Source organism: Dipodomys ordii, unplaced genomic scaffold (assembly GCF_000151885.1).
Source record: "Dipodomys ordii isolate 6190 unplaced genomic scaffold, Dord_2.0 Scaffold22, whole genome shotgun sequence".
Taxonomy (NCBI): domain Eukaryota; kingdom Metazoa; phylum Chordata; class Mammalia; order Rodentia; family Heteromyidae; genus Dipodomys; species Dipodomys ordii.
In genome coordinates, this window is record NW_012267238.1 from 4,222,622 (window position 1) to 4,235,992 (window position 13,371).

General features: G+C 38.7%; 1 protein-coding gene across 1 annotated transcript in view; it reads left to right on the top strand.

Moving 5' to 3' along the window:
* The window catches only part of Spcs2 (signal peptidase complex subunit 2 homolog (S. cerevisiae)), a 17,228-nt gene extending 5,245 nt beyond the window's left edge, over nt 1–11,983 (top strand). The window contains exons 2-5 of the mRNA XM_013014169.1: nt 4,865–4,948; nt 5,201–5,361; nt 7,308–7,442; nt 11,106–11,983. Coding sequence (XP_012869623.1) covers nt 4,865–4,948; nt 5,201–5,361; nt 7,308–7,442; nt 11,106–11,292 — 567 coding nt within the window. The 3' untranslated portion in view covers nt 11,293–11,983. The remainder of the gene's footprint in view (nt 1–4,864; nt 4,949–5,200; nt 5,362–7,307; nt 7,443–11,105) is intronic.
* Nucleotides 11,984–13,371: the final 1,388 nt, after the last annotated feature.

The window sequence follows — 13,371 nt, forward strand, 5'->3', positions numbered from 1 at the left end:
CAATTTTTTTTTATTGTGATTAGATGATTACATAAACTTCACAAATTTCACAGTATTGTGGGATAGTGATACTTATTTAAAGTCACAAACACATTCTAACCTTCATGTAAATTGTCTTTATTGTGGTCTATAAAGTTTATGAATTCTATGAGCTTTGACTATACAGTTATTTCTTTCACATCGGATGATATGTACATTTCTTTCCTTTTGCTTAGTGTGAGCTGTTCCCTCTTTCCCACTCATTTCCCTCCCTCCTATCGCTGCCATTGAGTTGCTAAGATTAATAACCAGTGCAGCTGGGTCCCGCTGTTGTATGTTTTCCCGTTTCCCTGTTTCTGTGTCCTCCTCCTAGTTCCCTCTGATGTGCACATATATGTATACCATACATGCGGTCATCAGCATGGGGTCATTTAGTAATGATTTGACCAGATGAGTGGAGGTCCTTTTTTTCACGAGTATTGTTTACCTTGTTTACTTTGTCGAGTCTTGTTTCCTTAGTTGTATCTCCTTACTTTGGAGTTAATACCCACTTACCAGGGAGGCCATGTGCTATTGGTCTCTTTGCTCTTGGCTTATCTCACTCAACATACTTTCTTCTAGTTCATCCATTTCCCTGCGAATGCCATTATTTTGTCCTTTCTAATGGCTGCATAATATTTCATTGTATATAGATACCACAATTTTTGGATACATTCATCTGTAGTGGGGCATCTGGGTTATTTCCATATCCTGGCTATTGCAAACATGGAGGTGCATGTGTCCTTGTATACTGGTTCCTCAGGATAGATGCCTAGGAGTGGTATGACTGGGTCATAGGAGAGGTCTATATTTACCTTTCTAAGGGCCCTCCAGACTGCTTTCCAAAGTGGTTGTTTAAGAGTACATTCCCACCAGCAGTGTAATAGGGATCTTTCTCTACATCCCCTCCAGCATTTGTTGTTTGCTGAATTTAGGATGTGGGCCATTCTGACTGGAATAAGGTGGTGTCTCAGGGTTGTCTTTATTTGCATTTCCTTTACAACCAGGGATGGTGAACATTTCCTCATGTTTTTCTTTGCTATTTTTATCTCTTCTGAGCAGAAGTCTCTCTTTAGCTCCTTTGCCCATTTAGTAATTGGTTTGTTAGGTTTGGGAGGGGTTAGTTTCTTGAGTTCCCTGTATATACTGGATATTAGCCCCTTGTCTGAACCAATGCTGGTAAATATTTTTTCCCAGTTAGTTGGCTGTCTTTCCAAAAAAACCCAGTTTTAAAAAAGAAACTATTAAGTCAGGGCCTGGTGGCTCATGCTATAATTCTAACTTCTCAGAAGGCTGAGATCTGGAGGATGACCCTGTAAGGTCAGCCCAAACAGAAAAGTCCAAGAGAATACATCTCCAAAATAACCAGCAAAAAGCCAGGCTGGAGATGTGTCAACCACCAGTTGAGCAAGCTCACCCTGAATTAAAATCCCTATACTGACAAAAAAAAAAGAAAAACAGAGCCGGGCGACGGTGGCTCACACCTGTAACCTAGCTATTCAGGAGGCTGAGATCTGAGAATCATGGTTCAAAGCCAGCCTGCGCAGGAAAGTCTGTGAGACTCTTATCTCCAATAAACCACTAGAAAACTGGAAGTGGCACCGTGGCTCACGTGGTAGAGTGCTCGCCTAGAGCTGAATAGCGCAGGGACAGCGCCCAAGCCCAGAGTTCAAGCCCCATGACCGACAAAAAAAAAAAAAAAAAAACAGTGCAAACTTAAAGAGAACAGAAGTAAAAACAAAACCCAGCTGTCCCTCTCTTTGGGTAAGAAATGATAATGACAAAGATAAGGGAAAGCAGGGACCTGTTACTATTTTAATGTGAGACTTTTTTTTAATGTACATAGATGATATTAGGTACAAATAAGTAAATTGATGTGATGGTTATACTCAATCTTCATGTATCAAATATGCAAGAGGGAATGAGGAGAAATGAATTATATATGAAGTTATAACATCTGAAATACCTTGTATTTAGCAAAACAGTGCTACCTGTGGGTTCTCAAGATTACCCTAACTGGTGATTTGTTAGAAAGATGCATGGGACCTAGGCTATATGCTACTCCTGGGCAAGGGATATTACAGCAAAAGGATGCAAGGCAACAAGCAACAAAGAGGAAAGCTAAGTGGGATAAAGTTTAGCAGAAGCCAGATAGATACAAGATTCCATGAGGCCTTTTCTGCTGGCATCTCATATAACATGCTTAATCTCTCCAGCAACAGCATTGTGAGTGTACATGTGAAATGTCTGCCAGAGAAGCTCCAGTGCTTAGTTTTCTGTAGGACTAGTTTTGCAGACATCTGCCTAGCCTATGCCAGAGTCAGAAGGAAAGGCATTTGGCATAAATCACCTTGTGAATATAATTTAGGCACAAAAATCCACTTACCATGTAGGGATTTTTTTTTTCATTGTAGAGAATTGTATATTAGCAGACTTGTCAGAAGTCAGCCAAAGACTAACCTTGTAACAGGCTTTCTGAGAGTGGCAATCTCATGTTGTCATCTTGTGTGTGTGTGTGTGTGTGTGTGTGTGTGTGTGTGGTCTATGTCTGGGGTTTAGGACCTTGGCTCCTCCCTCTTCCAGATGTTTCTCTGTGCTGTTGCAGGGATCCTATTTGCCTTCAAATGAGCTAAGGTTTTTTTGATGCTTCTATCACCTCAGAAATCAAAATTATAACCTTTCTTACCATTATAAATGTTCATGTTCCACTTAATGAAAATTACTTTTAGGTACAAGGCAATGGAATTAGAGTTAAGGCTGTTCAACACATATTATAATGGCTGTTTCTGGCTTTGATCTCTGAAATTGCTAAGAAATTGTGTTGTGAATATAGAAGTAAGCTTCAGTGGGATGTGCCACACAGTGGTGTCTGACTAGGTTACTAGGAGATTACATTTTTCTTTTTCAAATAAAAAAAAGAATGGCTTTATTCTGACTTCATTTCATAAATGAATTTCTGTTCTGGGTTTGACTCTTAAGTTTTTCTTTTGCTTGTGGTTTTAAAAATGAAATGTATGTGACGAGTATATACAAACTAACTGTATGACTAGAAAAACCTATTTTCTTCTTTGTCAGTTTGTACTTTTAAAAGTATATACAAACTAACTGTATGACTAGAAAAACCTATTTTCTTCTTTGTCAGTTTGTACTTTTAAAATTAGGCGTCATTTTTCATTGTAGACTGGCAAGTGAGAATTAATATTGTTAAGTAGTATGATGAGTAACTTTTGGGGGGGAGGGGCGGTCCATCCTGGAGCTTGAACTCAGGGCCTAGGTGCTGTCCCTGAGCACTTTTGCTCAAGGCTAGTGCTTTACCACTTTGAGCCACAGCGCCATTTCCACTTTTCTGGTGGTTAATTGGAGATCAGGGCCTCGTGATCTTACCTGCCCAGGCTTTGAACTATGATCCTAAGATCTCAGCTTCCTAAGTAGCTAAGATTACAGGATGAGCCACTAGCACATGGCTGAGTAATTTTTTTAAAAGAATTTTGTTTTCATAAGGCACAAGAGGGGTAACTGTCTTTTAATCCCCTCAAGTATGATTATTTTAGTTCATTTTTTTCCCTCTCAACAAACTTCAGTTTTTGTTTGTGTTCTAGTATGTAAAATGACAATTAAAAAGAAAATGTTGATGAGGTATTTCTTTCAAGTCCATTCCAAAGCCAAATAAATTTTGAATTTCCTGCTGACTTTTTCCCTCATAGCCATTTGTCCCTAACCCAGGGTCTTAGGCTAGCCAAACCGCATAGTTATAAGTCTCACACACACCCATATCCTTTTGCCCTTACAGGGTGTCTGCTTTGGGGCACTACTTTGGGAGGCAGATTTTCACAAAACAAAGGGTAGGAAATGGCAGCTCACACAACTGTGATAACATAGGATGACCGAGAACTTCTCCACATCTCCAGCACTGGATTATGTATGGGTTGTAATTCAAAATTTTGCTTATGAATTTTCTTTATATATGATTATTCATTTATTGGCCATGCTTGATCAAAAACCACATGTAATATTCTATTAAGGTAGATATACTAGATTTCTTAAAGTTAAGACATTTGGGTAAAATATAAAAGTTGGTAACCAACAAATGTGTATTAGAGAAACCCTTTCCATTTTGTCAGTGTCTCTATTACTGTGTCTCTATTTTCTGAGTTTTGGGATCACAGAATAAAAGGATCGACAAAGGGAGTTCTTTTCAAAACTCACATTTGGTAAAATGAGTTTGGGATAAAAGTTGACACTTCACAGAGTCTCTCTAGCCTGTGTATATGTTTTGTTGGGGACTTGTAAATGAGTTTTGACTTTTCTGCTTAGAGTCGGACAGCTTGGGTTCCTCCCGATTTTAGAAACATCATTGTCTCTGGACTTATTTTTCATTGTTTTAGCTCTCCAATGTCAGATCACAGAGTAAATGCTATATGTAGTTGAGGATGTACTTAAGAAAGTTGCTCATTTTAGCTACATCCAGTGGGTCATGTTTGTAATCCTAGTTACTTGGTAGGCTGAGATGGGGAGGATGATAGTTTGAGGCCATACTCTTTTTCAAGACCCTGTCTTAACAGCAAAAGCTGGGGATGTGGCACATGCTTATCAAGTCAGCTAGGGCAGGAAACAAATAGAATTGTGATCCAGGCCAATATAGACAAAAAGCAAACCCCCAATTAAAAAATGGCCATATCATCTAGAGTTCAAGCCCCGTGACTGAGTGTGGGGCGGGGAGGGAGGGGTGGCGGGAAGGGAGAACACATCAGAAAGGGCTAGAGGTATGGCTCAGGCAGTAGAGTACCTGCTTAACAAATGTATAGCTCAGGGTTTGTAATGCACCACTTTTCTATTTGTTTTACAGTGGAAAATTGATGATAAGCCTGTAAAAATTGACAAGTGGGATGGATCAGCTGTGAAAAACTCTCTAGATGATTCTGCCAAAAAGGTACTTCATTGAGGAAGTGTCCATGAACATGTATAGGGTCTATTCTCTTACTTGGATTCTCAGTGTTACAAATTGAGCCAGAAAGCAAAATTTTAAAGTCTCAGAAAAAGTTTCTGTTTTCTTTAGAGTGATAAAATACCAATGGGATGTTTCATATGATTTTCAACATACTTTTATTTATCATTGAAATGATAAAAAGCAGGTGCTAGGTGGGAAGCACTCCGTTAGTTTGATTCTTGCTGTTTTTCCTAGGTACTTCTGGAAAAATACAAGTATGTGGAGAATTTTGGTCTAATTGACGGTCGTCTCGCCATCTGTACCATCTCCTGTTTCTTTGCCATCGTAGCTTTGATTTGGGATTATATGCATCCCTTTCCAGAGTCCAAGCCAGTTTTGGCTTTGTGTGTCATATCATATCCTTTATTTGTGCTCAGGTTTGTTTTTTAGTAGTAATTTTTAAATATCTCTGCTGTTTCTCCTCCCTGTGCCTAACAAAAACTTTCATCTTAGGGCCTGTTAATGATAGCTACAATATCTGTAGCGTTAAGTATATTGTTGACTCATAAGTATCTGTAAAGTTAAGTAGTACTGTTGATATTTTAGGTTTAATATGTTAATTTTACCCATAAGGCACATTTTATTGTAGAATTTATTTTACTTGTAATATGAGCACTCATTAGTAAAACATACAATTATAGTTCTTTTTTTTTTTGGGTCCGGTTGTGGGGCTTGAACTCTGGGCCTGGGTGCTGTCCCTCAGTCAGCTCAAGGCTAGCTCTCTACCACTTGAGCCACAGTGCCACTTCCGGCTTTTTTCTTTTTTTGCTTATGTGATGCTGGGGAATCGAACCCAAGGCCTCATGCATTGCAAGGCAAGCGCTCTACCACTGAGCCACCTTCCCAGCCCACAATTATAGTTCTTATTGCTTGTAACCCAGAACTTTTTTGTTTTAAGTCACTCATTCCAGAATCTTAGAAAAGCATCAGATTTTGCAGGTTCAGATCTCTGCCCGGGTTTCCTTGTATTGAGGAGATCCTAAGCATGGTTTTCCCCTCCTCCCTTCCCCCAGGATATATTATAGAGATTCACCACTACAGTTCTTATGTTACAGTTCTGTCAGCCTAAGCTCATCGATTGCTCTTTCTGAAATATTTCTCTCTGGAATATTTTTTAAAACTACTTTCAGATAGTTGACAAGTCATTTAATAGAACATCTGATCAAAAATGATGTTATCCAGATTGGTGCCAAATCATAGTTCCCAGAATTGGCACAAAGTGATTCTTAACTATTTTCACTAATCAGATTATTTCAGTATGAATTCCAGTATGAACATGTCATAGGTTCTGTAGACCATTCCCAAAGGAGTTCCAAATAGAATTGAAATGACATCGATAAAATTGTAACATTAATATAGCCTCCCAAGAAAACTACTCTGGTGGTACTTGTTATATTTGTTTAAAACAAAGCAGCATCTTATAATCACATGTTATATATATATATTGCTAGTGACTGCCATTATAAATGTCTTCTGTGTGCTGAACACTATAAATCCCATGACCATTTTAAAATGTCAGTATTATCCCTGCTTTAGTGGTGAAAATACTTGGGGAGGGTGGAGTAATTTATTATAACTATACTGATTAAAGGCCAAGATTCAGCTCTAAAGCTGCCTCCCTGCAAAGTCAATCAATATCTTTTGCACTATACTTTCCTGCCTCTCTGGTTTATAAAATTTAATGAGAACACTACACATACAAAGTTAATACCATACATCCTCTGTGCCAGAAACACATAAAATTGACTGTAATAGTAAGTTTATAGATACATAGCACGTAATTGATCATATAGTAAATAATTCAGTCATTGTCTAATGACCCTTGAAAGTGGTTGAAAATGGTCAAGTTCCTTGTGGCTAGTGATTGTAGAGTATGGTTTTTTTGTTGTTGCTTTGTTTTTGTATTTTCCAACAGAGTCTCACTTTGTAGCCTGGACTGGCCAACATTTGTGATCCTCTTATCTCAGCCTCCAGCCAGGATTATGGGTGTAAAACACGTGACTGGCTTGGTAACACAATCTTCTGATACCATTGTCCATCAAGAAAGAAGATGAGAACTGCTTTGTGCCTTCTACCGTTTTTCTTCCATTTTTGAGGTGTTGTGGAGAGTCTCCAGAGAGAACCTTATTTCTCTTGGCATATAAAGAAAATGAAAGTGAAATAGCTATATTTTCTGTGCTTTTGAAGTAAGACAAAACTATCTTGTTTAGGTCTAACATGGAATTTTCCATGCCTCTTGTGTATTAGTTTTTGTTTCCCTTTGTTTTCATGTTTATGTATTTTCACCTTAACTTATTTGAACCTATTTTGTGATGATGGGGATTCTGACCATTTATACCTCATATAAGGAGAAGAGCATCTTTCTGGTGGCTCACAGGAAAGACCCTACAGGCATGGATCCTGATGATATTTGGCAGTTGTCCTCCAGTCTCAAAAGGTAATGACTATCCCTACTAATTCTTTATTCCTGGTACTGGATTTGCCCTCTTGTGTGCCTATTCTATGCATATTGTAGTGCTAGGTATATAAATGTGAAGTAAAGGGTATGAATGATTTAGAAGGTTTTTCTAGCAGTGCAGTTTTGAGATTGCATTATCATACAAATGTACTAAGGACAAACTAGACCAGAAGACTGAAGAATGACTCTTTTTCCCCTGTAGTAAGTTAATAAGAGCCAAATGTATGAGGTCAATTATCCAGTTCCTTTCTTTGTGTTCTGTGATCCTGATTGCACTGTGAACGTGGTTAGGCATCTCTAGAGCAGTGCTCAATATAACTCCAAAAAGTACACTTCAAGGGTTTTTTCTGACGGATGATGGAATATTTATACGTACCCAGAACTAAATTCATATTCCAGTATGTTTTTAGTTATGTAGCTTTTGGTAAAAATGTAAACTATTCAGTGAGGTGGAAAATGACTCCGTAGACTTATTAGGAAGATGAGATGCCAGCTGTCATAGCAAACATCTGCTAAGCATTTTTTCTACATTTGGTCTTCTGGCAAATGCATTGTGTTTATTTAAACCTTAAAATATCTCTGTATAGGGGCTGGGAAGTTGGCTCAGTGGTAGAGCGCTTGCCTTGCATGCCTGAGGCCCTGGGTTCGATTCCTCAGCACCACATAAACAAAAAGAAAAAAGCCGGAAGTAGTGCTGTAGCTCAAGTGGTAGAGCACTAGCCTTGAGCTGAAGAGCTGAGGGACAGTGCCCAGGCCCAGAGTTCAGGCCCCACGACCGGACCAAAAAATCTCTGTATAGGTAGGAATTTAGTTCCAGAAGATTTATTTAATTCTAGGATCTACCCAAAAGTGGTAGAGTAGGAATTCCAGCCCAAGTTTGAGCACAGAATTCATACTCTTAATTACTAACTCAAAACACATGGTATCCTTCCTAGCACATTATTATGTGGGACCTCAAACTAGTCTTATTCATATATATGAAGCTAACTATATTTCAGCACCAAAGGGACTCACTCATTACAGACCTTCATTTGATGTTGTAGTTGAATTCTAGCTCTTGTTTTTTGGCAGGAGCCCTTGCTGCCCGTTTGCCTCATCATTGTGAGCCTGCATGCTTTGCCAGGCCAAGGAAACAGATCTAGAATCTTAACAACCTCAAGAGGTTGTTATTTTTATTTTGACATGTTTTTGATTGGCCTTATTGAAATATATTTCTCTTACCATTCAACTCATTCATGTAAAGTTGCTAGTGTGTTTACAGCTACTTGCAGCAGTCAGCCTGAGAGTATCTTTATCACCTTAAAATCCTATACTCTTCAGCTAGCACCTCTTTACCTATTTTCTCCACCCCAAAACAACTATCAGTCTGTGTTTTCTTTGTACAAATATCTTATGGACATTTCATGTGAATTGAATCATACAATATATATCCTTTTGCATCTGGCTTCTTCTGCCACTTAGCGTAATGTTTTTAAGGTTCACCCATGTTGTCCCCTGTATCAGTATTTCAGTCCTTTTTTATGGTTGGATAATACTCCATTATACAGCCTCACAACATTTTGTTTACCAATTGTCAGTTGCCATTTGATTTATCTTCTGACAATTATGAATTATGCTTCTATAAACATTTGTGTGTAAATAGATAAACAGTGAGCTTGTTTTCTTTGGGCAAATATATGGAGGAGAGAAATGACTGAATTTTATAGTTACTATTTATTTATTCATTTATTCAGGAATAGAGTTTCACTAGTTAGCTCACTCTGGCCTTGGATTCAGGATTCTCAGTCTCCATCACCATATCTGGCCAGTTGATCTCTTTGAGGAATCACAAGACTATTCTCCAAAGTGGCTGCACCATTTTACAATGCCACTGGAATGATATAAAAGTTCAAAAAATGTTCACATTCCCTCTTGACTTTTGTCAACTGCCCTATTGTTATTAGAGTAGTATGAATGTTCTTGCTTTGTCCTCCCAGCCTTGCCTTCTCCTTTTCCCTTTAGTGTTACTTAGTGGTTTAATCGTGCCTGATGCAGATATCTTTTATAGCATCTAAACACTTTTATAGCATGTAAAACACATATAAGTAAAGTTTCATGAATTCTTGAACTAATGCATTTTCACCAGGTCACAACCCATCAGGTCATGTCTTGCCATAAAAGCAATGTAATTGCCAATAAAATTAGACCCAGAGGTACAAAAATTACTGCTGTCAATCAGCAAAGTGGTCAGACCTTGAGGAATCTTTTGAAGTTTTGAAAATAGTTGAAGAACTTCACTATTACTAATCCAAATTGTATTACCCCACACCAACAATTTATTAAGGAGCTATGTGTTTTTTTTTATTTAATTACAGTAATTAGAGGTTTTTCCACTTTAAACATGTACAAAACGTTTCACCTAAAGATGACCCTAGGTTTAACAGTCATTGAATATGCTCTTATAAATGGCAACCAAAACAGGTGATGAGGGGGTGTCAGCCCAACAAGAAATTGGTGTCATTAAACCTTCCTTTTTATTTTTTTGATGTGTTTGTGCATTACTAGGCTTGAACTCGGAGCTTAACTTGAATCATACCCTATTAAACTCTCCTGAATGGACAGCAATAATAAAGGCCTTTAGGATACCATGGGTGTAGCTAGGGAATCTTTTAGTAAAGTTATGGGCCTCTGGGGTCAGTAGAACCTGGAGTTCGTTTGTTTACACATTGTAAGGGCTAAGCCAACTAGAATCTCCAACCAGAATTAGGCAGCTTCCTTTTTACATTGTTTAATTCATGTCAATGAGTTGTCCAAAGGGATTGTATTTTGATTGGATTACGTTTTGTCCATATATGCATGCAGTGTACCTTGATTAGACTTACTCCCTGCCATTACTCTTGAGGAACCTCCTTGAAAGCAAGGGTTCTTCAGTGTGGTGAAAAGCACAAATATCATTTCAACACAGATAATTTGATAGATAGCATAGGAACCTGTCATGGGACTTGGCATATATTAGGCACTGAGAATTCAAGTTGGATGGCTATTGAACATGCTCTGAAAGATAAAGGAGACATATGACTCAGATTGGGAGGGTTTATGAAGGCTTTCCCAGAAAAGGTTTTTGTTTTTGTTTTTGGTCGTGGGGCTTGAACTCTGAGCTTGGGTGCTGTCTCCAGGCTAGCGCTCTACTGCTTGAGCCACAGTGCCACTTCTGGTTTTCTAGTGGTTTATTGGAGATAAGAGTCTCACGGACTTTCCTGCCTGGGCTGGCTTTGAACTGTGATTCTCAGATCTCAGCCTCCTGAGTAACTAGAATTACAGGCATGAGCCACCGGCGCCCAGCTCCCAGAAAAGTTTTGTGACCAAGTACATTAACAAATGGGAGCTAGTCAAGTGAGATAGAAGCAACATCTAGGAAGATCTGTCTAATGTGGCAGGTGCAAAGTCCAGAGGTAAGAGATGATCCACTTAGCTAACACTCTGTAAGGTTAAGGGAGATACATAGTAACTAAATCTGGGAAGAAGGCAGTTAGTATCCCTGGGTTGTTATAAGGATGCCTATTTCCCTTGATTATTATTGCCTAGCTTATCCTTATCCTTAAAACATCTGGTGCTACTGGTTGAATCTGTTTGGTTTTTGAGTTATCTTTTCTGTACTGCTAGGTTCGATGACAAATACACATTGAAGCTGACCTTCATCAGTGGAAGAACAAAGCAGCAGCGAGAAGCCGAGTTCACCAGGTCCATTGCTAAGTTTTTTGACCACAGCGGGACACTGGTTATGGATGCATATGAACCTGAAATATCTAGGCTCCATGACAGTCTTGCCACAGAAAGAAAAATAAAATAGCCAATTCTAAAATCAGCTCTCTTTCTTCTGGATCATGCTGAATTATTGGGTGGGTGGTTGGGGAGAAACAAATTAAAATGAGTTAAATAAGAAATGCTAAAAATGTTCCTGTTTCGTCCTGAAAATTTAGTTCATTCTTGAAAAATAGGATTTTCTAGCCCAGATATGAGAAGTTGTAGCTCTGATGTCTAGCTGTAGCTTCCTTAGTCTGCTGATTGTGTTCTGATTTGCTTTTCTGAAAAAGCATTTTTGCTAAAAGCCGTACAGACTTTTTCCTTTGTACCCAGCAGTACTTTGTATAGTATAGCTTTGTGCCATGCAGCATTTGAAGATTCAATTTTTAAGAATTGTTAACCTATTGCTGACATTGTGTTAATACCTGCTTTAACAACTGTTTTCCTGATGAATTCAGGATACAACTCCTGTGTGTAACAGCTTTCTTTCACACACCATTTTTGTGGGTGTGTGCATATCTGACTTGGAGAGATTTAAAAAGAAAAAAGCTTTTGAATTTGTTTAAAACAGACCTGCCTGTTACATTTTGTGCTCTTAACCAATTAAAGAAGCCAATAGCATTTTTAGTTTTATATTATGTATGTTTTCCACTAGTATGTCCTTGTTGATTTGTGCCCTTTATTAACTGCCATTTTCTAAAATTTTTTTCAATAAAAGGAAAGAAGATGTGAAAAAATGGAGTAATAGTCTTGATGGAAGGGACAAAGAAGCAGCTTTGCTTCCACTATAGATATATTGTATTTCTGGGCTGTTTCATTGTTCAGAGTCCCCTGAGAACCTGTGACTGGAGAAACTCTTAGCTCTAATAATAGGCGTAGCTATAATAATCATTCTCGGCATTTGTTTTATACTCCAGGTACTTCATGTGAACTAACAGCAAGCCTAAGAGATAGGTGGTATACTATTATCCTCATTTTACAGATGAGGAAACTGAGATACAAAAATCACACAGGTGGTGATGGAACAGGGATAATCTGGTCTCACTGTATTCCCCTAGAGTTGGCACAGTAGTGTCTTTTCCAATATTTTAACTGCCTGGTAAGAGAAGTACTAAGTACTTGTTTAGGGCCTGTAACTATTAGGAATATTGTCCCTGAACCCTTAGCTGAATCTAGTACCCAAAACTATTTTCACTTTATAGGAACTCACCAGTAGGGACTGGGAATGTGGCTCAGTGGTAGAGTGCTTGCCTAACATGCACAAAGCCCTGGGTTCTATTCCTCAGTATCACATAAATAGAAAAAGCCACAAGTGACCCTGTGGCTCAAGTAGTAGAGTGCTAGCCTTGAACAGAAAGAAGCTCTGGGACAGTGCTCAGGCTCTGAGTTCAAGCCCCAGGACTGGCACAAAGAAAGGAAGAGAAAAAGAGGGGGGGGGGAAGGAAGGAAAGAAAAAAGAAAGAAAGTAAGTAAAAAGAAAGAACTCAACTCACCCTTAGAACACTTCCTGTTTGGTTGGGAATGTCCTGTTCTTCACTACCCAGTGGGGGGGTGGGGAGTGTTAAGGAACTGCACAAGATGGAAGTTGAAGCCTTTTTTTAGAAGCCTTTGGCAAATCAGTTTTTTGAAGGTTAACAGTTTAGATCTGTCAAGGTGGGTATCAGTCCAGCCACATCCAGCCCTTGTTCTAGTCTTTCTACACTGCCTTCACACCTGTGGCATTTAAAGACAGTTGCCCATTACATGGTTCCAAAATACCTTTTGCAGGTTGAGGCCTTATGACTAGCATACTCTGTAGGCCTACAGATCAGCTTTGGCCTACTATTGATACATGAATTTCCAAGTGGTTGCTCCAGCCTGTTTTGGATGCTGCGGGGATGCTCCTCACCCTCTGGTAGCATCCTCACGAGGAAACACGCATCATGTTATCCTAATTCTCAGCTTATTAAATTTGACTTGAATGGACTTAAGGGTTCCAAATCATATAGCCTGTTTGTTAACAGGCATTGGAAAGATGATAGGCTGAGTAGTGGGAAATAAGTTCCAAGATAGCTGCATACAAGGTAGCTTGGTTATTCACTATCTTATTAAAGGTCTTCCTGACTAATAGACAATCAGCCTCATA